The sequence below is a fragment of the Gorilla gorilla genome, chromosome 18 (assembly GCF_029281585.2).
Source record: "Gorilla gorilla gorilla isolate KB3781 chromosome 18, NHGRI_mGorGor1-v2.1_pri, whole genome shotgun sequence".
Taxonomy (NCBI): domain Eukaryota; kingdom Metazoa; phylum Chordata; class Mammalia; order Primates; family Hominidae; genus Gorilla; species Gorilla gorilla.
The window spans coordinates 4,381,811-4,408,683 of NC_073242.2; the positions used below are offsets into that span (position 1 = coordinate 4,381,811).

A 26,873-nucleotide genomic window follows, 5' to 3' on the forward strand; every position below is an offset into this window, starting at 1 on the left:
TGCTGGGATTACAGGCGTGAGCCACCACGCCTGGGCTTTTTTTTTTTTTTTTTTTTTTTTGAGATGGAGTCTCGCTCTGTTGCCCAGGCTGGAGTGTAGTGGTGCGATCTCAGCTCACTGTAAGCTCTGCCTCCCGGGTTCACGCCATTCTCCTGCCTCAGCCTCCCGAGTAGCTGGGACTGCAGGCGCCCGCCACCACGCCCGGCTAATTTTTTGTATTTTTAGTAGAGACAGGGTTTCATCGTGTTAGCCAGGATGGTCTGGATCTCCTGACTTCGTGATCCGCCCGCCTCGGCCTCCCAAAGTGCTGGGATTACAGGCGTGAGTCACTGCGCCCGGCCTTTTTTTTTTTTTTTTTTTTTGAGACAGGGTCTCACTCTGTTGCCCAGGCTGGAGTGCAGTGGCGTGATCTCGACTCACTGCAACCCCTACCTCCTGGGTTCAAGTGATTCTTCTGCCTCAGCCTCCCAAGTAACTACAATTACAGGCATGTGCCACCACGCCCGGTTAATTTTCATATTTTTAGTAGAAACGGGGTTCCTCCATGTTGGCCAGGCTGGTCTCGAACTCCTGACCTCAGGTGATCCGCCCACCTCGGCCTCCCAAAGTGCTGGGATGACAGGCATGCGCCACCACACAGGGCCTCATTTAAAGATTCTTTATAGAGATGAGGTGTCACTACGTTGCCTAGGCTGGTCTTGAACTTCTGGCCTCAACGGATCCTCCCGCTTCAGCCTCCCACGGTGCTGGCTGAAGGGTGAGCCCAGGCTGGCCACAGCGCGTTTTCCTCATTGTCCGCAGCTTGCAGTCTGCTGGTTCAGGGCTTAGCCGGGCACATGGGCCCCTCTGAGGCTCCTGTTCAGGGCTCAGCCGTGTCTACGGGGCCCTCCGAGCTCTTCCTGGACCCTCCTCGGCTCCTTCAGTTCAGGGCTCAGCTGGGCACGTGGACGCCTCCTTGGCTCCTCCGGCTCAGGCCTCTCCTCGAGCTCTGCGCCCTGAGTATGCTGGGCTCCTTCCTTGGTTTCCTTTGGCCTTTGGCCGGGAAAGTGGTGGGTGTCCGTGGCAGTCTGGGCCACTTCACAGCCCCGCAGCCAACCTGCGGCTCCTTCAGAGCAAAGCTGTGTGGACACAAAGGGAACGCCCCTCGGAGCTGGCCTCTCCCTTTACCTGTCAGTTCCCTCCCAAGCCGGCTGCCTTCTGTCCCCTCCCCAGAGCCCTTGGGTAACTGGTTTGCTACAAGAGTGTCTGGAATTTTTCAGTTGTTCTCTGTGGAAGGGAGTTTTTAAAAGGCCCTTAATCCCTTCTTGACATTTGTAAGTTGACGCTTACACCTGGCAGCCTTGCTGAATTCTGTGTGCGTGAAGGTCCGATTCCACCACGAGTCACGATAGAAAACCCACTCCGTGGAAAGAGGCCAGAGATGACTGCTGCGCACACCTCCGTTCAGCACACAAACCTCTGCAGGTGTTCATAGCGGAGGCAGATTCCGTACTGGGGATAAGAGCTCACGACATGCTGGGAGGGGTTTCAGGGGCAGGGAGGGGGCTTCTGTGGCCCCAGGTCAGGAGGAGCAGCTCTTCCATCAGCAGCAGGCAGCCAGCCCAGATGCGTGGGGAAGACAGCTCCCACTTCGCCAGGCCAGCGAGCACCCGGGGGCAGCTCCGTTCCAGTCGACCCTGCGAGAAAGGGGTGTGCGTGTGCCTGGAGCTGGGCCCCGTCCTGCCTCCCTGACCTGTGTGCTCCCACAGCCCTGAGACGGACGGCTCACAGCCTTGCGAGGCCCACACTGCACTGGGGGTCAGGCTTGTGCTCCCGGGAGTCCTGTCTGGGCTGCGTGGCCGCCATCCAGAGCCTGCTGACCTGTGACTGGGGGGCCAGTGCTCCCTGGGTTTCAGCACCCGAGAATCAGAGTGGGATCCCGTGAAGCTTGGGCCCGGGCTCCCACCCACGCCCCACACCCACCCAGGGCAGCCATGAAACCTGGGCCCGGGCTCCCACCCACACCCCGCACCCACCCAGGGCAGCTGTGAAACCTGGGCCCGGGCTCCCACCCTTGCCCACTGAGGGCAGCTTTGCCTTCCTGGGCATCCCTCCTCCCCCAGGCCTGGCCCGCTGCCTGTCCGAGGCTCCTGTGCGGGGTCTCCACCCACACATTCCTGCGGCGTGAGGTGCCGCCGCTCCCTGCTGCCCCGGGCAAAGCCGTCATTTGTTCCTTTTGACGGCCCGGGAGGCTGTCAGGCTCTCCACCCCCACTTCCCAATTGAGGAAACCAAGGCAGAGGAGGCTCAGGTGTGGCCAATCACTCTGCATGTCAGAGTTACCCTGGGCAGGGCCCACTGAGACCTGGGAGGGGCCACTCGGGACCTGGAGGGCTGGGGGCTGCCCGGGCGTTAGGGGTAAAGCTCCCTACCCAACTGCGCAGAAGGCCTCGGAGGCCTGGGGGCTGGGCTCCCCCTTTCACATCGCCCTTTAGAGGCCCACGTGTGGGCATTGGCCCGAGATCCGAAAGGGGCTGTCCTGTTCCTCATGGGCGCTGCCAGCACCACGCACTCCTCTTTCTGCCTGGCCGGCCACTCCCGTCTGCTGTGACGCTCGGACAGAGAGCTGCCGGTGGACCCACGGTGCCTCCCTCCCTGGGATCTGTAAGTAACAACCTTTGAGCTCTTTCTGTTGTGGTGTGGATGGAATCTGCACCTTCCATCTGGAGAACTGGGGCCGCCCCAGGCCGGGCTTCCAGCACCAGAGCGATGGTCAGGCTTCAGCTGGACGCAGATTTCACCCAGCAGGGCACATGCAGACCCATTTGTTTGGAAGCGGCAGTCCTAAGGCAGTGCAGGTGCCTCCACGGCCCCAGCCCAGCTCTCCTGCAGGTGTAAAGGATGCAGATTCCAGGGCCCCCCGTGGCCTGCAGAGGCCCCTCAGAGCAGGAAGGGCCGGGCTCTCGGGGAGCCCCCATCCCAGGTGCTGAGGTCCTTGGGTCACATGGAGCTGGGGTGGGGAGTGCCCAGGTCCCCTGTGATCCGATGGCCACGTTTCCCTCCTGGCTTCATGCACCCCAAGGGCTGGGGGTCCCATTCACTGCCCATTTTCTGGCTGTGGGGGGGTCTGTTTTCTTCCACCTTCTCAAGGTGTTCAGAGCCTCAGGGGCCTCCCCACTTCCTCTGGGGCCTGGGGGAGTAGAGTCTGTCACCCGGAGGGTCTGTGCCTCCCCGAGACATTCCCCAGTGGCCGGGCCGACCAGGCAGGCTCTGCCTGTGGACGGGGCCGCTGAGCATGAGCGTGTGACCCCCATTTCTGAGCTGTGGGTGGACCCACCGGGCCTGGGCCAAGGTTTTCAGGAGGCAGCTCTATTCTACTCCGCCATGGTGGCCTCCCTGAAAGGGATGAGTGTAGAAGCCAGTTCCCTCTTCTGCGGGCCCCACCCCTACCCCAGGAGGACAATCTTGTTCAGGGAGGGTCTCCCCACCCACTTCCCCACCCCACACTGGCCCACAGGCCCCACCCTAGAGAGTACAAGGGGCTCCCCAGGCTGCTCACTGGCCCAGCCCTGCCCCACCTGGACTGCACCTGAAAATGGGCTCAGAGAGGCCAAGTGGCCCAAAAAGACGCTGCTGGGTGGGAAGGGGCGGTGGCCTCTGTGCCCGCAGTGCCCCTCCTGCCTCAAGGGTGTTGTCTGCCTGGCAGGGCCTGGGGTGTTCACAAAGCCCAGGCACCTGCAGCTGAGGGCAGGGGAGAGGGGAGGGAGCCACGTCCAGGCGACGGGGCTGCTCATCCTCCTGTGCAAGAGTGGGGAGACTCAGGCCAGCCCAAGCGGGCAGCGGCCCCGGCTGCTTAATCTAAGCTCTGCTCACACTGCCCTGCCCTTCTGGGAGAGGGGTGGGCGCCAACTGACTCCTGGGCTGTCTGGGCTGGGGACCGGGATCTCAGACCCAGCCCCTCCCCTGGACAGGAGGAGCCAGTCCGGGGGACAGAGGGCTCAGTGGCTGGAGGGCAGGGCCAGGGTGCGGACACAAGCTGCAGGTACCACAGAAGTTTGCCCTGGGAGCCCCTCTTGGGCCCACGTGGCCCCAGGCTGGCCCAGGATAGAGGCATGGGGTGGGAGCAGGGGGTCCCATCCTGAGTCACTGCCCTCCACAGACACAGACTATGGCCTTGCCAACGGCTCGACCCCTGTTGGGGTCCTGTGGGACCCCCGCCCTCAGCAGCCTCCTGTTCCTGCTCTTCAGCCTCGGTGGGTACTTTGATGGGGCTGCTGGCGAGGTGGAGATGGCCCAGGGGCCTTGGGGGCCAGGCCCCCAGCAAGGCTTTGCCTGCCCCTGCCTTCTCCCTGGAGTGCCTGTGGTGGCCACGTCTCAGCAGCAGTCTCTGCCCCCAGAGGTGACTGGAGCTGGAGACCCAGCCAGGGAGTGATGGGGCTCAGGACACAGTGGGGATGTCTGTGGGATGGGTGGTCTGACCGGCCAAGCAGCCGGGTCTCAGGGAAAGATGTGGAAGGCCGGGCTCCCTGGTTGAGTCCCGACCCCCGTGCCTGGGGGACTGTGATGTCACGGGGTACACGGGCCTGAGCCACTGGCTTCTCTCTGGGGCGTGCACAGGGCTGGCTGTGGGGGCGGCCGGGCTCTGCCTCCTTCCTCCCCTGGCTCAGGGCACAGCCCAGAGGCCCGCCCCCTCCCCCAAGCTGTCCCCTCTGCCCCTTTAGGATGGGTGCAGTCCTCGAGGGCCCTGGCTGGAGAGACAGGGCAGGTAAGGTCCCCTCTGGGGAAACGGGGGAGGGTCTTCAGGTCCCAGGTGGGGGTGCCATGCTGTGTTCTCTCTGTCACGTATCCACGGTGCTTGCCAGTTTCCACGGTCCCTGCTTGCAAAGGGGCACCTGGACCTGCATGTGACTGGCCTGGGAGCAGTCAGGTCCAGGGAGTGGCAGAGCTGAAATTGCAGCTGGGTCCAGGAAGTAGCTGGATGAGAAGTAGCCAAGCCCATGGGTCTGAGACACAGCTGGGCCTGGGAAGTAGCTGAACTCGGGGAGTACCTGGCCCAGGGGTAGCGGGACCTGGGAACTCCTGCTCCAGAGAGCTGGTCTGAGCCATGTTCAGCAGGCCCTGTGCCCCCAGGAGGCTGTGCCCCTGGAAGGAGTCCTGGCCAACCCACCTAACATTTCCAGGTGGGTCCGGGGTCCTCACAGTCCTCAAGGGTGAGGCTCGAGGGGCCCTGGGGACTGAGGGTGGGCAGGGCACCCCATCCCCCAGCATCCCATCCCCCGTCCCCTCCCCCACACCCCTCCCCCACCCCATGTCCCCTCCCCACCCCTCTCCCACACCCTCCCCCACCCCTCCCCATGTCCCCTCCCCTACCTCCTCCCCCCACGTCCCCTCCTCCCGCGTCTCCTCCCCCTTCCTCCTCTGCTCCACCTCAGATCTGACTGGGCTCAGGACTGCTGGAGGGACTGACACCCCCCAGGTGATGGCAACTCCCGGCCCTTGAGGGCGTCACCTGGTCTTGGAGGGAGGTCTGCAGGGAGCACCAGGGTCCTTCGGGGAGAGGTGGGGTGTGGGGCTTGGGGAGCACTGGGTGGACATTGCAGGGGAGGGGCGATCGTGGGTGCCCAGCCCGATCCCTCCTGCAGCCTCTCCCCACGCCAACTCCTTGGCTTCCCGTGTGCGGAGGTGTCCGGCCTGAGCACGGAGCGTGTCCAGGAGCTGGCTGTGGCCTTGGCACAGAAGAATGTCAAGCTCTCAGCAGAGCAGGTCAGTCTCAGTTGGGCTGAGGCAGGTGGGCACAGCTGAGGCTGAGGAATTCACAGGCAGCTCTGCAGTCCCCACCTTGCCACCACACTCCCCTCTGTCCCTGCTGCCATCTCTCCCCGGCCAGTTCTTCCCAGAGTTCCTCTGGCCACCCAAGATGACCACTAGGGTGCCTGTCCACGTCAGGGGCCGGCTCCCCAGGAGCAAGTCTGATATGACGCTGTGTGCTGGCCCCCCCCCTGGAGCGCCGTGGGCAGCCCTCCAGGCTCTGCCCCAAGGGTGAATCTTTTTCGGGGGAGTGGGTGAGACCTGGGGAAGGGGAGCGGCAGCCAGGCACGGGAGCCCACATCCCCTGGGGTAGCACTGCAGGCGGCCAGAGATCCACTTCCACAGATTCTCGTGGCCAGGGCAGGGGTGTGTTGTGGTGGGCAGACTGGCCAGGCGACCCTGGCCCACCATGTGAGTAGCGGCTCGAAACACTCTGTGCTGGACTCCCTGCCCCTGCAGCTGCGCTGTCTGGCTCACCGGCTCTCTGAGCCCCCCGAGGACCTGGACGCCCTCCCGTTGGACCTGCTGCTATTCCTCAAGTAGGCCCTGCCCCCCACCCCCTGCCCCCTGAACCCACCCCCCCGGCTTCTGCCGCCAGCCCTCAGCCCCCAACCCCCTGCCCCTTGCCTCGGATCCCAGGCCACAGCAGAGATGTGGAGGCCGGCCAGGCTGCCTCTCAGGGTGGGGACGGGTGTGATCAGTGCGGCCTGTCCCCAGCACCCTCTCTCCACAGCCCAGATGCGTTCTCGGGGCCCCAGGCCTGCACCCGTTTCTTCTCCCGCGTCACGGAGGCCAATGTGGACCTGCTCCCGAGGGGGGCTCCCGAGCGACAGCGGCTGCTGCCTGCGGCTCTGGCCTGCTGGGTAGGGGCTGGGGCCAGCGCGGGGCGGAGAGGGCTCGGCAGTTCCAAAGGCGCTGAGGCCAGCCTCTCTGCAGGGTGTGCGGGGGTCTCTGCTGAGCGAGGCTGATGTGCGGGCTCTGGGAGGCCTGGCTTGCGACCTGCCTGGGCGCTTTGTGGCCGAGTCGGCCGAAGTGCTGCTACCCCGGCTGGTGAGCTGCCCGGGACCCCTGGACCAGGACCAGCAGGAGGCAGCCAGGGCGGCTCTGCAGGGCGGGGGACCCCCCTACGGGTAAGTGAAGGTGTCTGGAACCTCGAAGGCTCACCTGGCGGTGTGGCTTCAGCAGCGTGAGGACACCTGCGGCCACGCCTCAAGGCCCAGGGTCAGTCACCCCCGCCACAACCCCTGCCAATGCCCCCAGCGTCCCCTCCACAGCCAGGGGGTACGGCCTGGCCTCTTCCCTCTCTGGGGCTGCACGTGGGGGGTCCCTGAGCTGTGTCCCGTGTCTGCACAGCCCCCCGTCGACATGGTCTGTCTCCACGCTGGACGCTCTGCGGGGCCTGCTGCCCGTGCTGGGCCAGCCCATCATCCGCAGCATCCCGCAGGTGAGACCCCGATCCCCAGCCCGTGGGGATGCCCGGCCACCCGAGGCTCAGCCCGGGTCCTGCTCGTCCTCAGGGCACCGTGGCCGCGTGGCGGCGACGCTCCTCTCGGGACCCATCCTGGCAGCAGCATGAACAGACCATCCTCCGGCCACGGTTCCGGCGGGACGTGGAGAGTGAGTGCCCTGTGCAGTGTGGCACCAGGCTGGGCAGCACCCCTGGGGGTGGGCATCAGTTTAGGGTCTCACCTGCCCCTCCCTGGCTCTGCAGCACGTCCCATTATAATCACGGAGAGTGGACAGAATCCCCGTTTGCCAGTGGGTAAACTGTGGCACAGGGAGGGTCACAAATGGCCCGAGGTCTCATCTCACAGGAGGTGTGGGAGGAAGAAGGGGTCAAACGAACTCTGGCCCTGACCCCTGACCCCTGACCCTGTGCCCTGCAGAGACAGCCTGTCCCTCAGGCGAGAAGGCCCGCGAGATAGACGAGAGCCTCATCTTCTACAGGAAGTGGGAGCTGGAAGCCTGCGTGGATGCGGCCCTGCTGGCCGCCCAGATGGACCGCGTGAACGCCATCCCCTTCACCTACGAGCAGCTGGACGTCCTAAAGCATAAACTGGATGAGGTAGTTCATGACTCAGGTTCCCGCCGGCCTGCTGTGTCCAAGCCATCCCCAGCCCCGCTGGGAGTGACGTGGGCCCTCCTGGTCTCTTGGCCTGCAGCTCTACCCACAAGGTTACCCCGAGTCTGTGATCCAGCACCTGGGCTACCTCTTCCTCAAGATGAGCCCTGAGGACATTCGCAAGTGGAATGTGACGTCCCTGGAGACCCTGAAGGCTTTGCTTGAAGTCAACAAAGGACACAAAATGAGTCCTCAGGTGACCGTCTGGCTCGGAGGTCATGTGGCATGAGATTGGGAAGGGCTGAGGGGCAGAGTGGGGGACAAAGCCTGAGATTGGGCGGGCCTGGGGTCAGGGGCACGGCCTGAGGTTATGCTGGTGGTGGAGGAATACATCTCTCCTTGCCACAAGGCTCCTCGGTGGCCCCTCCCACAGGTGGCCACCCTGATCGACCGCTTTGTGAAGGGAAGGGGCCAGCTAGACAAAGACACCCTAGACACCCTGACCGCCTTCTACCCTGGGTACCTGTGCTCCCTCAGCCCCGAGCAGCTGAGCTCCGTGCCCCCCAGCAGCATCTGGTGAGTCCCCAGAACTCTGCCCGGCAAGGTGGGTCCGTGTGCTGGCGCTCACTGTCCACCCACCGTGTCCCCAGGGCAGTCAGGCCCCAGGACCTGGACACCTGTGACCCAAGGCAGCTGGACGTCCTCTATCCCAAGGCCCGCCTTGCTTTCCAGAACATGAACAGGTCCGAATACTTCATGAAGATCCAGTCCTTCCTGGGTGAGCCAGGGAGTCCCTGGCCAGGGTGGGCACCACAACGGGGGAAACACAGACTCCACTCAGGGGTGCCAGGCCTTTGCCTAGCTGGGCCGCCTGCTGCCAGGGTAACGGGGTGGTCACCTGCCCTCTGCCCCCGGGGTGTGTATGGCCTTAGGGGCTGTGGGTTCTGACCCCAGCTCAGGGCGCCAGCCACCTCCAGAGTCTCCCACGCCTGGGGGTCAGGCGGCCAGGCAAACCCAGGCCCTGGAATCCCTAAGGAAAAAGGGAAGCCCTGTAAGGCAAGTGGGCTTCCAGCAGCCTGTGGTCAAGGGCCTGGGGGTGTGAGGTGAGGCCTCAGCTCGGGCCCCTCTCCCCGCGGGCAGGTGGGGCCCCCACGGAGGATTTGAAGGCGCTCAGTCAGCAGAATGTGAGCATGGACTTGGCCACGTTCATGAAGCTGCGGACGGAAGCGGTGCTGGTATGGCGAGCGGGAGGAGGGGTGTGTGGAGGAGGGGTGAGCGGGAGGGGGGGCGCGTGGAGGAGGGGCGCGTGGAGGGGGGCAAGTGGAGGGGGGCAAGTGGAGGAGCCCTGGTGGAGGGGCGCGTGGAGGGGGGGCGCGTGGAGGGGGGGCGCGTGGAGGGGGGGCGCGTGGAGGGGGGGCGCGTGGAGGGGGGAGCGCGTGGAGGGGGGGCGCGTGGAGGGGGGGCGCGTGGAGGGGGGGCGCGTGGAGGGGGGGCGCGTGGAGGGGGGAGCGCGTGGAGGGGGGGCGCGTGGAGGGGGGGCGCGTGGAGGGGGGAGCGCGTGGAGGGGGGGCGCGTGGAGGGGGGAGCGCGTGGAGGGGGGGCGCGTGGAGGGGGGGCGCGTGGAGGGGGGGCGCGTGGAGGGGGGGCGCGTGGAGGGGGGGCGCGTGGAGGGGGGGCGCGTGGAGGGGGGGCGCGTGGAGGAGGGGCGCGTGGAGGAGGGGCGCATGGGGGGGCGTGGAGGGGGCGCGTGGAGGGGGCGCGTGGAGGAGGGGCGCATGGGGGGGCATGGAGGGGGCGCGTGGGGGGGGTTGCGTGGAGGGGGTTGCGTGGAGGGGGGGCGCGTGGAGGAGGGGCGCATGGGGGGGCGTGGAGGGGGGGCGAGTGGAGAAGCCCTGGTGGAGCGGCGCATGGAGGAGGGGCCAACGGGGGGTGGGAGGGCGTGTAAGGCGGGTCTGCAGTGGGGCGAGGCCTTAGGAAGGGCCAGCATCTTCCCGTGTGGCGGGGCCTAGGGAAGGGCAGCCATTGAGCTGAGGTCAGCTGGCCGGAGACCTCCGAAGTCTGGAGAGGCTGCGGTGGGCATCTGTGGGTGGGGCAGTTTGGACATAGGAGAGCCTGGCAGCCCTCTGGCGGCGCTGGGGGAAGGAGACCCTCCTTGATGGCTGCCCGGGGTCTCTGGCAGCCGTTGACTGTGGCTGAGGTGCAGAAACTTCTGGGACCCCACGTGGAGGGCCTGAAGGCGGAGGAGCGGCACAGCCCGGTGCGGGACTGGATCCTACGGCAGCAGCAGGACGACCTGGACACGCTGGGGCTGGGGCTACAGGGCGGCATCCCCAACGGCTACCTGGTCCTAGATCTCAGCGTGCGAGGTGGGCGGGGTGGCCAGGCCAGGGCTGGGGGCAGAGCTGGGGGCGTGGAGGTGGGCGCTCTGAGTCACCCCTCTCTCCGTAGAGGCCCTCTCGGGGACGCCCTGCCTCCTGGGACCTGGACCTGTTCTCACCGTCCTGGCACTGCTCCTAGCCTCCACCCTGGCCTGAGGGCCCCACTCCCTTGCTGGCCCCAGCCCTGCTGGGGATCCCCGCCTGGCCAGGAGCAGGCACGGGTGGTCCCTGTTCCACCCCAAGAGAACTCGCACTCAGTAAACGGGAACATGCCCCCTGCAGACACGCCTTGTGGCCTCCGAGGACTTTCTGTGACCCCACCAGTGTGGCTCCCTCTCCCTCTGGTCTTGCGCCCCCAGGCCAGGTGGGGGCCCTTGGAGGTCTTCCTGACCCTGCTGCCACTGTGCTGAGGGCCAGGCCAGCACTCAGGGTGGCCCCAGTAGACGGTGGTTGGAGTCCTGTGCCCGTGTCCCCACAGGCTTGGCCCCGGCTAGGACATTCCCGGGCTCCCCTACTCAGGCCCTGAGCACAGACACACGCAGGACCACGACCTTGGACTTTATTCATGTCCAGCAGTGAAGTCTGTGGCCCCCAGCCCCAGCCCCAGCCCCAGCCCCAGCCCCAGCCCTCTGCAGGGCCCGGGCAGCGTCTTCCGTGGCCCACCTGGGCCTGTGGTTGTGCGGGAGGCACCTTCTTAGGGCCTGGTCCTCAGTCCAGCTCCTGGGGCCTGGAGGTGGGGATGGGTGGGACGGTCTAGGAGGTGGGGCTTGGGTAGGTTGGCCTGGCCTAGAGCTGGCCCCTCAGCCCAAGTGGGCGTCCAGCTGAATCTAACAGCCCTGTTTTTCCTGCACCTGACCCCTGTGAACCCAGCCACCCTGAGGCAACGCTGTCCACAGAAACCAGGATGCAAGTCCCCCAGTGCAGCAGCCACAGGAGGCTGCAAGGCAGGGCCATCGCCAGGGGCAGGTACCCCAGGGGGGCCCACAGGCTGCCTGTAGATGGAACAGGGAGGCCACCATCAGTCCCACCAGACGCTACCCCCATATCCACCCCCTAGAGCCAGACAGGCCTGGGCAGCCCCTCCCTCTGGCTGGGGAGGGTGGGGACAGCCAGCGAGGACACCCACCTGCGGCTGCTCTTCTGAGACCCAACAAAGGTCTCAAAGCTTCCCCTACTCCCACTTGCTGCTGGTCAGTGGGTTTTAGGGGAGGCAGCTGTATCTTTAACTCAGTGGTCAATGAAGGGTGAAGCAGGGTTGGCCAGCCTCATCCCAGGAGGCAGTGGACAAAGCTGGTGGACAGGCCTGTGGGAGTGGCCACGAGGCAAGGACGGGTCTGAGAGGGCCCCGAGCAGAGGGGGCCAAGCCGGAGGGGTGCGGGGGCCATACCTGAGGTGGAGGCCTGGGCATCGTTCGTGGGCAGGCCCGAGGTGTGGACCAGATGGAGCGCTTGGTGGGTGGTGCTGGGGGGCCCCCTGGTGCCGTGGGCTGGGCCAGTGGGGCCGGCGGGGCTGGCGTCCAGGCTGAGCTGGCCCAGGGTGGAGCTGTTGAGGCTGTGCAGCCAGGCCCTGACGGTGGGGTGGCTGCGGGCCTTCTGCAGGTCTCCCACGTTGTGGCCCAGCAGCTCACTCACATTGCCAACATCCAGGCTCTGCGGAGAGGGGTGGGGCAGAGGGGCCGTGGGGCCACCTTCCGGGCCAGGGGAAGACCCACAGGGTAGGGCCAGACCCAGGATGGGGCAGATGGCGGGAGTGAGGCCCAGAAATGGCCTGGAGCAGGGAAGTGGGGGTATGCTGGCTGTGACCTGTGACCTAGGGGCTCCCCTGCCTGGGAAAGCCCTGCACCCCCACTCCCACCCCCATCCCCACCTCCACCCCCATCCCCACCTCCACCCCCATCCCCACCTCCACCCCCATCCCCACCTCCACCCCCACCCCCACGGGGTAGCCCAGCCCCACCTGCAGCTCGAGGGGGTTCAGGCTGGTGAAGGTGTCGATGTCCATGGAGATGTTGGCCTGGGCCAGGTGCCGCAGCTCCTCCACCGGGGCGCCGCCTGGGGGGACGGGGTGAGGGGGGCTGGGCTCCACCAGGGGAGCCGCCTTGGGGGACGGGGGTGAGGGGGGCTGGGGCTCCACCAGGGGAGCCGCCTTGGGGGACGGGGGTGAGGGGGGCTGGGGCTCCACCAGGGGAGCCGCCTGGGGGAATGGGGTTGAGGGGGGCTGGGTTCCACCAGGGGAGCCGCCTTGGGGGACGGGGGTGAGGGGGGCTGGGCTCCACCAGGGGAGCCGCCTTGGGGGACGGGGGTGAGGGGGGCTGGGTTCCACCAGGGGAGCCGCCTGGGGGGACGGGGGTGAGGGGGGCTGGGGCTCCACCAGGGGAGCCGCCTGGGGGGACGGGGGTGAGGGGGGCTGGGGCTCCACCAGGGGAGCCGCCTGGGGGGACGGGGTGAGGGGGGCTGGGCTCCACCAGGGGAGCCGCCTGGGGGGACGGGGTGAGGGGGGCTGGGCTCCACCAGGGGAGCCGCCTGGGGGGACGGGGGTGAGGGGGGCTGGGGCTCCACCAGGGGAGCCGCCTGGGGGGACGGGGGTGAGGGGGGCTGGGGCTCCACCAGGGGAGCCGCCTGGGGGGACGGGGGTGAGGGGGGCTGGGTTCCACCAGGGGAGCCGCCTGGGGGGACGGGGGTGAGGGGGGCTGGGGCTCCACCAGGGGAGCCGCCTGGGGGGACGGGGGTGAGGGGGGCTGGGGCTCCACCAGGGGAGCCGCCTGGGGGGACGGGGTGAGGGGGGCTGGGGCTCCACCAGGGGAGCCGCCTGGGGGGACGGGGGTGAGGGGGGCTGGGGCTCCACCAGGGGAGCTGCCTGGGGGGACGGGGGTGAGGGGGGTGGGGCTTCTGGGGGAGGGGTGCCCACCCACGGGCAGGGCTCACCGAGGTAGGGGCGCATGAGGCGGTAATAGGCAGCTGGGGTCCTGCTGCTGCCGCCGAAGGCCTCACGGGCCTTGGCGTAGAGCACGTCCTTCCGGCTCTGGGGGCAGGAGGAGAGGTCCAGGGTCCCGGCCAGCCTGTGGGAGGCGGGAGGCTGAGGAGTTGGTCGCCAGCCCCCCACCCTTCCAACGCTGGGCATGGCCCTCCCTTCCCAAGCCACAGCTTTCCTCTTGCCCTCTGTCCTGGGGGAACAGGGTCCCCAAAATTCACATCCATCCAGAACCTCAGAATGTGACCTTGTTGGGAAGCAGGGTCATTGCAGATGGGTAAGGTGAGGTCAGACTGGATCAGGTGGGCCCTAAACCAATGAATGGGGGCCTTCTAAGAACAGGGAAAGCTGAGGGCTGGGCGCGGTGCTCTCGCCTGTCATCCCAGTACTCTGGGAGGCCTGGGTGGGTGGATCACGAGGTCAGGAGATCGAGACCAGCCTGGGCAACATGGTGAAGCCCCATATCTACTAAAAATACAAAAATTAGCCGGGCGTGGTGGGCGCCTGTAGTCCCAGCTACTTGGGATGCTGAGGCAGGAGAATTGCTTGAACCCAGGAGACAAGACAGAGGTTGCAGTGAGCCGAGATCGCGCCATTCAACTCCAGCCTAGGCGGCAGAGTGAGACTCCATCTCAAAAATAAGCAAACAAACAAAAAAGGGAAATCTGAGGGCTGGGCGTGGAGGCTCACGCCTGTAAATCCCAGCACTTTGGGAGACTGAGGCAAGAGGATTGCTTGAATCCAGGAGTTTGGGACCAGCCTGGGCAGCACAGTGAGACCCTGTCTCTTAAAAAAAATAAGAATACGAAATGTGGACACAGACGGGGGAGAGCGCAGCGTGAGGATGGAGGCAGAGATGGGGTTGATGTATCCATAAGCCCAGGGGCGCCAAACCTTGTCAGCAACGCCAGAAGCTGGAGGAGGCAGGAAGCGTCCTCCCTGCAGGGTTCAGAGGGGGTGGGGACTGCCAGCACCCTGATTTCAGACCTCTGGCCTCCAGAACTGAGAGAATATATTTATCTTTAAAATTACCCAATTTGGCCAGTTGCAGTGGCTCACACCTGTTATCCCAGTGCTTTGGGAGGCCGAGGAGGGTGAATCGCTTGAGGTCAGGAGTTCGAGACCAGCCTGGCCAACATGGTGAAAACCCATGTTTACCAAAAATAAAAAAATTAGCCAGACATGGTGGTGGGTGCCTATAATCCCAGTTACTCGGGAGGCTGAGGTGGGAGGATTGCTTGAGCCCAGGGGGCAGAGGTGGCAGTGAGCTGAGATCGCGCCACTGCACTCCAGCCTGGGTGACATAGTAGGACTGCCTCAAAAAATAAATAAATAGGCCAGGTGCGGTGGCTCACGCCTGTAATCCCAGCACTTTGGGAGGCCGAGGCGGGCGGATCACAAAGTCAGGAGATTGAGACCATCCTGGCTAACACGGTGAAACCCCGTCTCTACTGAAAATACAAAAAATTAGCCAGGCGTGGTGGCAGGCGCCTGTAGTCCCAGCTACTCCGGAGGCTGAGGCAGGAGAATGGCATGAACCCGGGAGGCGGAGCTTGCAGTGAGCCGAGATCATGCCACTGCACTCCAGCCTGGGTGACCGAGCGAGACTCCGTCTCAAAAAATAAATAAAGTCACCCAGTTTGTGTACTTTGCTGAAAGCTAGAGTCCAGCCAGGGCAGCCCTGGGACTAATGCACCCCTGATAGCCTGGCTGAGCTGCCCTCCCTGGCCTCAGTTTCCCCTCGTGGTCCTCCTGGGCTGAGGTGGGAGCTGCCTCCGAGGCAGTGGGGGGTTGGGGTTGGGTTTGGCTCACCGGAGCTCCTGGGGATGGATGGTCTGGATCTGCTGAGGACTCATCCAGCACAGGCGGGTGCCCCCGATGGCCAGCAGCAGGGCGCCGGAGACTGTGCCATTGTGCTCCAGAAACTTCTGCAGCACAGCCTGGGGGCAGAGCCCGGGTCAGTAGGGCAGGCTGGGGCTTGGGGCCACCCACCTGCCCGCCCACCCAGGTGCCCTCACCTCTGTCTGGTTCTCCAGGGCCACGTCAGAGGCCAGCAGAGCCACGACCGTGTCCTGGGAGGTGATGCTCCACTGGCCGATCTCGGTGCGGGAGTAGAGGTAGATCAGCGAGGTGATGAGCCGCAGCTGATCCTCCGGGAGGCCTTGTGAGTAGATCTGAGCACGTGGACAGGGCTGGGCAGGGTCAGCAGAGGTGCCACGCCCGCCGGCCTCCCCGTCCCCACAGCCCAGCCGTGCACCTGTGCGAGCTTGGCCTTGACCACGTGCTGGCACTCAGTGGGCAGCGGGTGCTGCAACAGGGTGTCCAGGTTGGTTCTGAGGGTGCGGCCATCCAGGCAGGACTCAAGCTCTGCACAGTCGTAGTGCACCAGGAAGAGGTCGTCCCTCAGCGTGGCGGCCGTGATGTTGCCTCGGACACAGGGTCCCCCGGGGGGTGTGTGGGGTCCAGGCTGGTAACTGGGGCCTGGGCCAACCACCACTGCCGGCTCTGGGCGCCCTTTTTTTTTTTTGAGAGAGTCTTGCTCTGTCGCCTAGCAGCAGGGCGCCAAAGGCTGGAGAGCAGTGGCATTGATCTCAGCTCACTGCAACCTCTGCCTCCCGGGTTCAAGTGATTCTCCTGCCTCAGCCTCCCGAGTAGCTGGGATTACAGGCATGCGCCACCATGCCAGCTAATTTTTGTATTTCTAGTAGAGACGGGGTTTCACCGTGTCGGCCAGGCTGGTCTTGAACTCCTGACCTTAAATGAATCGTCCCGCCTAGGCCTCCCAAAGTGCTGGGATTACAGGCCTGAGCCACTGTGCCCAGCCCTTTTTTTTTTTTTTTTTTTTAGGCAGAGTCTCGCTCTGTCGCCCAGGCTGGAATGCAGTGGCACGATCTTGGCTCATTGCAACCTCCACCTCCCAGGTTCAAGCGATTCTCACTCCTCAGCCTCCCGAGTAGCTGGGATTACAGGCATGAGGCACCACGCCCGGCTAATTTTTGTGTTTTTAGTAGAGATGGGGTTTCCCCATGTTGGCCAGGCTGGTCTCGAACTATGGACCTCAAGTGATGTGCCTGCCTTGGCCTCCCAAAGTGCTGGGATTATAGGTGTGAGCCACCGTGCCTGGCCCAGGCCCCCTCTTTGACCCCTTCCCCTCCACTTCTGACCTTGGTCAGACCTTGGCTTTCCCTGAGTTCTAACCAAGAACTTGGCCAAACTACTTCTCTGAAGTCAGCCAGGCCCGAGGGAGGAGCCGGACCGGTGAGGTGCAGGGTCGCAGGCCTCAGTGGCCATACTGACCTGTGCTGAGCCTGGGCCTGGAGGACACTGGTTTGGTCTCGGACTCCAGGAAGCTGGTGACGAAGCACCTGGCCTCGCGCTGGCTGAGCCTTCCCACCCGGCACGAAGCCACCACGCTGTGGAAGAAGCCCAGGCCCACGGCCTGGCAGGGCAGGTGTGGGCTGAGGTTGGTGGCCCAGGCCCCCGTGCCACAGCCCGCTTGTGCCCACCCCGGGGCCCCCTCCTACCTCCTGCACCTGCGCCCACAGGTGAGGGCTGATGTATGTGGCCAGGGGCCCCAGGGCCTGTAGCCCCTCCAGTGTCCAGGAGCCAGGGGGCCTTGTGCACAGAATGGGGCGCAGTGTTGGGTCCAGGGCAGGCCCCCCGCCCTGGGAGCCCCTGCCCCTCCGTGGACACCCAGCAGGCAGGAGGAGCACCCAGTAGGTGCTTGACCACCCAGCCCCCGACTGGCACCCATGAGAGGGATGCCCCCACCACAGCCAGCGGGACAGCACCCCAACCCTCTGCCCCCTCGGCCGCAGGACCCGGTGAGGCTGAGGCCAGAGGTCAGATGTCAGTGGGCTGTGGACATCAGTGACCTCTTGGGCCGACCCCAGGCTGCCTCCCGTCTCGTCCCCGCCTCCTTGCCCGGCCCTGTGACCTCACCCACCCGAGCGAGGTCTTCCCACCGGCCAGCAGTGAGTTAAGGGCAATGCGCTGGGCAGCAGTCAGCCGGGGGCAGTGCCGCAGGTTCTCCAGCACGCGGGGGTCTGCGGCACCGATGCTGGACGCGTCCATGTCACACACCAGGGCCCCGAGCAGTTGCAGGTCGGAGGCGCTGAGTCACGGGCGGGCCACCCCCTGCAGGGCCAGCAGGTCGGTGCCCTGCGGGAGGCTGCCTCCAATGCACCGGGCCCATCCTGCCCAGGCGCCCACCAGACAGGCCACAGCCACCCCCCACACGCTCCGGCCCACCCCACCCAGCGCCCACCAGGCAGGCCACAGCCGCACGCCGCAGGGCGACCCTCTGGTCGGGTAGATGGCTCAGCAGCTCCACGCCCCCCTGGGCGGCACGGCGGATGAAGGCCCGGCAGTCAGCTTCCCGCACCTGGCTCAGGCTACAGGTGAGTGTGAGGCTGTCAGGCCGACTGGGGGTGGGGCCGGACCTCCCAGCAGCCCTGAGATGCCCCTGGGGCTTTGAGGGCCCCCAGGACTCCTGTGGCCGGGCAGGGAGGGGCACTCACTTGTAGAAGAGCAGCAGGTTGGATGGGTGGAGCGTGAAGTCGTCCTGGAGGCCGCACCGTGACGCCAGGTTGGCCAAGCAGCTGAGCTGGGCAGAAGGGCGCTCCCTCGTGACTCTGGACTCGCCGTGGCAGCCCGTGGGCGCCCTTCCCCTCTGCAGAGGCCTCAGGCCCCAGTCCCCACCCACTTCTTGGGCCCCGTTTCCCACATGTCAGGTCATCCCCACGGCCACCCGTGCCCGCCCCTCTGCCTGGAGGGGAACCCCGCACAGCAGAACAGGCCTCCAAACGGCCGCCCCCAGCCCCAAAGCCGCCTCCCCGGCCGCCAGGCCCCTTCGCAGCCTCCCCGGCCCCCAGTTCCAAAGCCGCCTCCTCACTGACGGGGTGTTAAAGCGCACGTCCGGATGCTGGGTGGGTGTAGACGATTGCCTGTCTCCACCAAGGAGGCCCCATGACACCGGGGTTGGGGGTCTCCTCCAGCGCAGCCCCTTGGCAGCTTCCCAAGTGGACTCTGGGTGGTGCTCCTCGGCTCCACCTGACAGCCTCCTCCTGGCAACGGGGCTCTGCCAGGCCCGGCCTCCACCCCCCACCCCATGCTCCCTGAGGCTCTGCTTGCCCCTCTCAGCCTATGCAGCACGCTGCCCAGCCTCAGCGCCCCCTGCCTAGGCTTGTCTAGCCTGGCCTTTGAGATCATTTCAAGGGTTTTTAGCCCATTCCTCAGAGGGCCCTTTGCCTGATTTTATGTCAAGGAAGCCCCTGGGACGTACGGTGCATAAGGCAAGGGGCTCCGAGGCAGACGAGGACGGCCCCAGAGTTTTGTGCAGCCACCACCAGGGTCTCATCCCTGAGGAGGAGCCCACCCAGGGTGGGGGCTCGGGGACCCTTCTGCAGCCTGAAAGGAGCCCTGGGGAATGGAGCACGGGCTGCTAGCCTCCTGCAGCGCAAGGTCCTCCTGGCTGAGAGGGAGGGGAAGAAAAACTCTGACCCACAAACACCCAGAACACCTGTGAGCTGGAACAGAACGTTCAGCCTGTTTGATTATCAAAAGAAAGGCCAAAAGCAGGCCAGGTGTGGTGGCCCATGCCTGTAATCCCAGCACTTTGGGAGGCTGAGGAGGGCTGATCACTTGAGCTCAGGAGTTCGAGACCAGCCTGGCCAACATGGTGAAACCCGTTTCCAAAAAGAATTACAAAGTTAGGCCGGGCGCCGTGGCTCATGCCTGTAATCCCAGCAGTTTGGGAGGCCGAGGCGGGCGGATCACCTGAGGCCAGTTTGAGACCAGCTTGGCCAATATGGTGAAACCTCGTCTCTAGTAAAAATACAAAAATATTAGCTGGGCGTGGTGGCGGGCGCCTGTAGTCTCAGCTACTTGGAAAGCTGAGGCAGGAGAATCACTTGAATCCGGAAGGCAGAGGTTGCAGTGAGCTGAGATCGCGCCACTGCACTCCAGCCTGGGCGACAGAGAGAGACTCCATCTCAAAAAACGAAAACAAAAACAACTGTCCCAGCTACTGGGGAGGCTGAGGTGGGAGGATGGCTTGAATCTGGGAGTTGAGGTTGCAATGAGCTGAGATGGTGCCACTGCTCTCCAGTCTGGACAATAGAGTGCGATCTTATCTCAAAAAATAAGTACCATAATAAAATTTTATATGTTTTAAAGAAGAGAAAGGCCAGGTGCGGTGGCTCATGGCTGTAATCCCACTACTTTGGGAGGCCGAGACGGGCGGGTCACTTGAGGCCAGGAGTTTGAGACCAGCCTGGGCAACATGGTGAAACCTCGTCTGTATTAAAAATTCAAAAATTAGCTGGGCGTGGTATCACACGCCTGCAATCCCAGCTATCTGGGAGGAGGCTGAGGCAGGAGAATTGTTTGAATCTGGGAGGCAGAGGTTGCAGTGAGCTGAGATCGTGCCACTCCACTCCAGCCTGCGTGACAGAGTGAGACTCTGTCTCAAAAATAAATAAATAGGCTGGGCACGGTGGCTCAAGCCTGTAATCCCAGCACTTTGGGAGGCCGAGGCGGGCGAATCACGAGATCAGGAGATCGAGACCATCCTGGCTAACGTCGTGAAACCTTGTCTCTACTAAAAATAGAAAAAAATTAGCCGGGCGTAGTGGCGGGCGCCTGTAGTTCCAGCTACTCGGGAAGCTGAGGCAGGAGAATGGCGTGAACCTGGGAGGCGGAGTTTGCAGTGAGCCGAGATCGCACCACTGAACTCCAGCCTGGGTGACAGAGCGAGACTTTGTCTCAGAGAAAAAAAATAAAAATAAAAAATAAATAAATAAATAAAAGAGAAAAAAAGACTGTGGCAACAAGATACCAAATTATAAATGAGACCTACGGCCGTGCCAGGCAGAAGGGAGGTGGTGCCTGCTGGCTGTCCCTCTGTCCCTCCTGTGGCCTCCTTGTCTGAGTTGAAAGCATTCCCTATTGCTGAGTCCATGTTTTACACAGGGCTTTATTCCTTTAACCGGTTACAAATGAAAGAGTCTCTGAATCCACCTATGACTTATAAGCCCCCAATTTGAGATATCCTGCCTTTTCAGGGAGAACGGGCTGATATCTGCCTACCCCGTGTTCCCTGCCTCTTTGCCTGTAACTCCTGCTTCCCGGATGCCTGGAAAACCAGCCTGCAACCCGCCGGCCTCAGGGCGCTGACACCTCTTGAGTCTGTTTCCTCGGGCCGGGGTCATTCATACCGCTCAGATAATTCTAAACTATGTCACTGTGTGGTTTTCCCGTGAAGGGGTGGAGGTCTTTCTGCTTTTCCCTTTTCCTGGACGGCCCCGCACAGGCCAGGATCCTGCAGCCCGTGCAGGGAGAGGCCTGTGGGCTGTAAAATCCGCTCTAGGGGCCCCGAGTATGCACCCCAAGTTGGGCACCATTCCCCGCGGAGGTGGGTGGAGAGGGGAGGGTGAACCCTTGTCCTCACTGGGGCCACGGGGGGAGCATCTGCAGGCAAGTTGGCTACAACGTCCTGGAAGTAGATAAGCCTGGGCTGCACCCGAAAGTCACCCTGCCTCCTGGTGGACCTCCTGTCCTGGGGGGCCGCAGAGACACACTCCAGGTGGTTCTGAAGTTGGTGGGTTGGCTTCCACACAGCCCTCCTGCTCTAGGGGGCCACACACCCTGTCCCGACCGTGGTCACACTGGGTCCTGCCCCAGCTCTCGCTTAGCCGTCCTTCGCCTCTCACACCTGAGCCCACATGCCCTTCCCTATCCGGGCCCATCCCTCAGAGCCTGGCCTCGGCCACCCGCCTACCCACTCACACTCCTTCCCGCTCACCTGCCAGGCCTGGAGGGGGACCTGCAGCAAGGCCAGCCTCTGGATTAGGGCTGAGAGCTGGTCCCAGGGCAGCTGGCTGGCCGGCTGGCACCAGAAGCCTTGCAGCAGGGAGCAGTTGGCACTGGGCAGAGAGGAGGAGACAGGGGCAGGCAGGGTCCAGGAGGGGTGGAAGCAGCTGAGGGGGGCTGCCCAGCAGAAGGGCATGGGCCGCACGCAGCCTGCAGGACCAAAGTCTGACTCCATCGCTCCCCAGCACTGAAGGAGGGAGAGTGGGAGGTGGTGCCCCGGACACAGGCAAGGTCCTGCTTCACTCACTCACTCATTCACTCATTGACTCACTCATTCATTCACTCATTCATTCACTCATTCACTCACTCACTCATTCACTCATTCACTCACTCATTCACTCAGTCATTCACTCAGTCATTCACTCAGTCATTCACTCATTAATTCACTCATTCATTCATTCATTCACTCATTCATTCACTCACTCATTTTCACTCATTCCTTCACTCATTCACTCATTCATTCACTCATTCATTCACTCGCTCATTTTTACTCATTTATTCACTCATTCACTCACTACTCATTCACTCATTTCATTCACTCACTCATTTTCACTTATTCATTCAGTCACTCATTCACTCATTCATTTTCACTCACTCATTCACTCATTTTCACTCATTCACTCATTTTCACTCATTCATTCACTCACACTCATTCACTCACTCATTCACTCATTTGCTCACTCATTCACTCATTTGCTCACTCATTCATTCACTCATTCACTCATTCACTCAGTCATTCACTCATTCATTCATTCACTCATTCATTGACTCATTCACTCATTCACTCATTCACTTATTCACTCACTCATTTTCACTCCTTCACTCACTCATTCACTCATTCAGTCACTCATTTATTCACTCACTCATTTTTACTCATTCCCTCATTTTTCACTCACTCATTCACTCGCTCTACTCATTCACTCATTTCATTCATTCACTCACTTTCATTCACTCATTCACTCATTCAGTCACTCATTCACTCATTCATTTTTGCTCATTCACTCATTCACTCATTTTCACTCATTCATTCACTGATTCACTCATTTTCACTCATTCCTTCACTCATTCACTCATTCATTCATTCATTCACTCATTCACTCATTCATTCATTCACTCATTCACTCATTCATTCACACACTCATTTTTACTCATTCATTCACTCATTTTCACTCACTCATTCACTCATTCATTCACTCATTCACTCATTCACTCATTTTTCACTCATTCACTGTTTACTCATTTCACTCATTCATTCACTCACTCATTTTCACTTATTCATTCATTCACCCACTCACTCATTCACTCATTTTTCACTCATTCACTGATTTTTCACTCATTCATTCACTCATTCATTCAGTCACTCATTCACTCATTCACTCACTCATTCACTCGTTCATTCTCTCTTTCATTCATTCTCTCCAGAACACCCTGTGGGGCCAGGCTCTGGGCTGCACACAGAGCCTTACGTGTGGCCCCTGCCTAGACCCTGGGACAGCACTTCCTCCTGAGGCTGGGTCCCAGTTGGCCGGGAGCTCAGGTGGCTCCCTGAACATCCCTGCTGGCTGCTGAGGCACCTGAGGAGGAGACACCCCCACCCAGGGCTTTGGCACCTGCTGGGCAGCCCCGGGGAAGCCGTCTCCCCAGCCTTCCTTGTGGTGTGACTCTAATCCAGTCAAACACAGAGCGGGCCTTGTGCCACTCAGGACCCCAGCCCTGCCTCACAGACGCCCTGGTTAGTCAATTAACCAGCCTGTCACTGTCACTAACTCTGAAGGATGGGGAGGAGGGCCGAGCCCAGCATGAGGTTCCAGGCAGTGCGGGGAACCAGAGTGTCCTCTGGGGTGGGCAGAGGCGGCAGGGCCTGATGGTTGAGGCCTCGGCAGTGGCTGAAGGACCCACACCGGCCGTGTAGATCCAAAGCTGGACACTGGACACTGAGTCATCTCAGGGCCCCCCAAGGTGGAGCAAGAGATGACAGCCTCAGCGTGCAGACTGCTGGCGGCCACCCCCAGACCCCTCCCCATCCCCTCGTCTGACCCCTCCCCTGGCCCGACCGAGAAGCAGACCCCTACTGCAGGAGGGCTGCACTCACCTGGCCCACAGGTTGGCCCCGCTGGCATCCAGCCCTCCTGGGGAAAGAACCTTGGCCTGGGGCCCAGAGCAGTGGGCAGCAAGGGACAGCAGGAGGGTGAGGCCTGAGCTCTGCAGGGCACCTGGAATAAGGTGGGCTGTGAGGGTCCCGGCAGGAGCAGGGGCCGGGGCATCCGGGTCCCAGGGTGGACCTGTGGCCCCCACCATGGGGGTCTCCTTGAGGCCAGAGGACATGGAGGAACTTCTGGAGCCCCACAGCACTGGCCACCTGTGCACAGCCTGGGCCCAAGCACAGGACGTGTCTGGTGGAGCATGCACAGGCATGATGCTGTGGGTGCATGCAGGCACGCACATGTAGGTGACAGTGTGCACGTGTAAGTGACAGTGTGCATGGGTAGGTGACAGTGTGCACGGGTATACAGCACAGGCATGAGGCTGGATGCTTGCAGGCACGCATGTGTAGGTGACAGTGTGCACATGTAGGTGACAGTGTGCATGTGTAGGTGACAGTGTGCATGGGTAGGTGACAGCTGTGTGCACAGGTAGGTAACAGTTGTGTGCATGTGTAGGTGACGGTGTGCACGGGTAGGTTACAGTGTGCATGGGTAGGTGACAGCTGTGTGCACGGGTGACAGCTGTGTGCACGGGTAGGTGAAAGCTGTGTGCACACGGAGGTGACAGTTGTGTGCACAGGGAGGTGACAGCTGTGTGCACGGGGAGCTGACAGTTATGTGCACGGGGAGGTGACAGCTGTGTGCATGGGGAGGTGACGTGCACGGGTAGGTGACAGCTGTGTGCACTGGGAGGTGACAGCTGTGTGCACGGGTAGGTGAAAGCTGTGTGCACGGGTAGGTGAAAGCTGTGTGCATGGGTAGGTGACAGTGTGCACGGGTAGGTGACAGCTGTGTGCACGGGTAGGTGAAAGCTGTGTGCATGGGGAGGTGACAGTGTGCACTGGTAGGTGACAGTTGTGTGCATGACTCTGGCAGCGTGTGTGCATGTCCACCCGTGTTGCACATGTGTGAGATGGCAGGTGCATATGTGTGAGCTCCTTCTACCTCCAGCCAGATGCCCCATGGCTCTGTGTTCTCACAGTGGAGCCCTGAGACCCCTAAGGCAGCAGAGCTGTGGGGGCAGAAGCCACCTTCAAGGGCCCCGGCTGCTCAGCTCTGCAGTGGGGGTCACGGCAGGGCCTCCCAGCAGGAACTGGGAGCCCAGCCCATGTTCCTGCTTTGGAAACCCAGCCCAGGAAGGGGGTTTGGGTGCAGGGGAGCCCCCTTATCTTGCTGGCCCTGGGGAGACCACGTGGTGAAGTCTCTTCTCCGGCAGGCATTGAGCAGGGGTTGCCACAGCTCACACAGAGATCTGCCCACGGCCTCCTGGGCTGCTGGGGCCTGGCCCACCCCTCTCAGGGAGGGTGAGGCATTGGGCAACCCTGGCCTCAGAGCCCAGCCCTGCCTGTGGCCGGACTGCCCAAGAGAACGCTGTCTCCACTCACCCCCCCCACCGTTTCCCCAGAAGCCATGTCCAGCTGCCTGGGCTAGGAGTGGCCCCCTCTAGCCAAGCTTGCCTGCCCTGCCTCACCCTCCCAGGACCCCCATGCCTGCTGGGGAAGGCTGGGCTCACAGTGCCCTGGCAGCCCGACCCCCGTCCTGCTGCTGCTGGGCAGGGCCCGCCTTCTCCTTCCTTGGCTTGGGACAGACCCTCGCTCAGGAGAATGGGGTGGCCAGGGCCCTGGACGCTCCCATGTCTACGGGATGGCTTTGCCATGAGGGCCTGCCACTCTGGAGGCCCCTTTCTGCATGGAGGTCTCGTCTCACCCACTCTGCGGCCCACGTCTGTGTGGCGGCGTGCAGTGGTCATCCTGGCTGAGACGTCCCAGGGCAGGAAGGTGCTGGGGCCACGGGCAGTGGGTCCAGGACCAGCTGGAGAGGCGTGACAGAGGCAAGACACAGGTGAGACACACAGGTTGGCCCCGCACTGCCTCCCACCCCCTGGGGTGTGGAGAGGGAGGGTGCAGTCTAGGCTCACCCAGGGCAGTGGGGCCAGAGCTGCGGCTCTCCCACCTTCGAGGGGAAACGATCCCATAAACAGTAAAAGGCAGCAGCAGGGAGCGGGAGCTGGGTGAAACCCTCGGGCCTTTCTTATCGCAGGTCGGGGCCTAGGGGACCCACGGGCTGCTGGGTCTCCAATGAACAGATTTCCAACAAACAGCGAGTCCCCCAGGCAGCCTCGTGCAGCCCCGGCTTCATCCCCACACCCGGCAGCCCTGGCAGCTCACTTTCCCTCTTTGAGCCCCAGATGTTGGGCTCTGTCGCTGACATCCAGCCCCCAGTGGCAGCTGGGGTAGCCTCAACCACGCTGGAAATGGAAGCTGCAAGGCCAGGGACCCTAGAGGAGTCTGGTACTGCTGTGGGCCACTGCCTCCTCCTGGAGCCAGCCTGATGGCTTTTGGGCACCTCTGGGCCTCCTGACTGTGGCCCAGGAGGGAGACAGGGAGGCTGCCCCATGCAGAGGCAAATGCAGAGGTTCAGGCCCAGCCACAGGTCCGGGACCGGCCCTGCAGGTGGGCTGGTGGTGGCTCCCGCCAGCCTTTCTCACCTGAGCAGAAACCCTGGGTGTGGTGGAGGGAGGTGCTGCCCAGGCTGTGGGGTGGCTGCTCCTGGCAGGGAGTTGCGGACCAGGTGCTCCAGACGCAATCCCAGCCCGCCAAGTGCGTCAGCCGCTACCACTGAGCGCCCGGGTGCAGAGGCGGTGCAGGGCCGGGATGCCGGGGTCCCCGCTCACCTCCATGCCTGGCTTGGCAGGCGCCATGAGACTGCCCTGCCCTGCCCAGTCCCACTCCCACGGTGACGCCCGCCAGGCAGTCCTGTGGGGGAGGCCCGGGCTGTGCCACGCGATGCACCGTGTCAGCCCCTGGGGACCTCAGGCACAATGGGCACCTACTCCCTTCCCCCAGAGCAAAGGCTGAGCGCACAGCTGGCAGCTGCCCAGCTCACACCCCTCCCCACCTACCGGGGCCCTGCTCTGCAGCGTCCGTGCCCCAGGGGTCATGTGCGCCTGCACCTGAGTCCGCCGTGTTTGCTGGTGCCTGCGTGTGCACAGGTGCCTCTCGGGCCTCCTGGTCTGTGTGCCTGGGAGCACGGACACGGACGCACCATGTCTGCCTCTGCGGGGACATCAGGCACACGAGTACCCAATGCGGGGACCAGGAATGGTGACGGCTGCGGCCATTCCGTGGGTGCCACAGCTCAGAGCTGGGCAGGCAAGAGCACCCATGTATGCACTGTGGGGCTCTACCAGGCAGGCCAGAGCAGGAGAAGACACAGGAGGGACTTCCCAGCCCACCTGCCAGGCTTCTCCCCTCACTGGAACAGGGTGCTGGGTGACCCAGGCTGAGCCCTGGCCTGGCCCACCTACCCCAGCTCTCATCTTGGGAGAGACTCAGCCCCTGCTTGGCAGGACCTGCAGCTCAGGTTCAGCTGTGGAACCACCACCCCCTGCACCAGAGCTTTGCTATGGGTGCCCAACAAGCCAGCTCCACGGTCAAGCTGAGACTTGACCCCCGATCTGGGTCTTCTGGAGGCTGACAGCAGGGGAACTGGTAGGTGACCGCTCCCCAGGCCTGCACAAGCCCACAGGAACCCAGGTGCCCCTTTGAGAGCTCTAGGCTGACACCGAGGCATGGGCACCATGAGGGACGGCGCTCAGGAG

The 26,873-nt window shown here is 63.1% G+C and overlaps 2 protein-coding genes across 2 annotated transcripts; one reads left to right on the plus strand and one right to left on the minus strand.

Annotated features, from left to right (window-relative positions):
- The first annotated feature begins 391 nt into the window (after positions 1-391).
- MSLN (mesothelin) lies at positions 392-10,522 on the plus strand. The gene is made up of 17 exons (XM_055364847.2): positions 392-2,642; positions 4,138-4,231; positions 4,700-4,743; positions 5,109-5,158; positions 5,621-5,741; positions 6,246-6,325; positions 6,520-6,649; positions 6,723-6,916; positions 7,140-7,230; positions 7,304-7,403; positions 7,673-7,851; positions 7,949-8,104; positions 8,282-8,424; positions 8,499-8,626; positions 8,989-9,083; positions 10,028-10,214; positions 10,297-10,522. The coding sequence occupies exons 2-17, from the start codon at positions 4,147-4,149 to the stop codon at positions 10,380-10,382; spliced, it is 1,869 nt and encodes a 622-aa protein (XP_055220822.2). The 5' UTR covers positions 392-2,642; positions 4,138-4,146; the 3' UTR covers positions 10,383-10,522.
- Positions 10,523-10,964: 442 nt separating this feature from the next.
- LOC129527752 (mesothelin-like protein) lies at positions 10,965-25,022 on the minus strand. Its single transcript, XM_063699874.1, is given in 15 exon segments — positions 10,965-11,218; positions 11,614-11,875; positions 12,183-12,277; positions 13,151-13,284; positions 15,009-15,136; positions 15,215-15,370; positions 15,454-15,635; positions 16,488-16,635; positions 16,721-16,811; positions 17,143-17,333; positions 17,464-17,590; positions 17,717-17,802; positions 21,001-21,121; positions 23,161-23,281; positions 24,980-25,022. Coding segments are annotated over 15 exon segments (2,091 nt in total). The 3' UTR covers positions 10,965-11,012.
- Between the last annotated feature and the right edge of the window lie 1,851 nt (positions 25,023-26,873).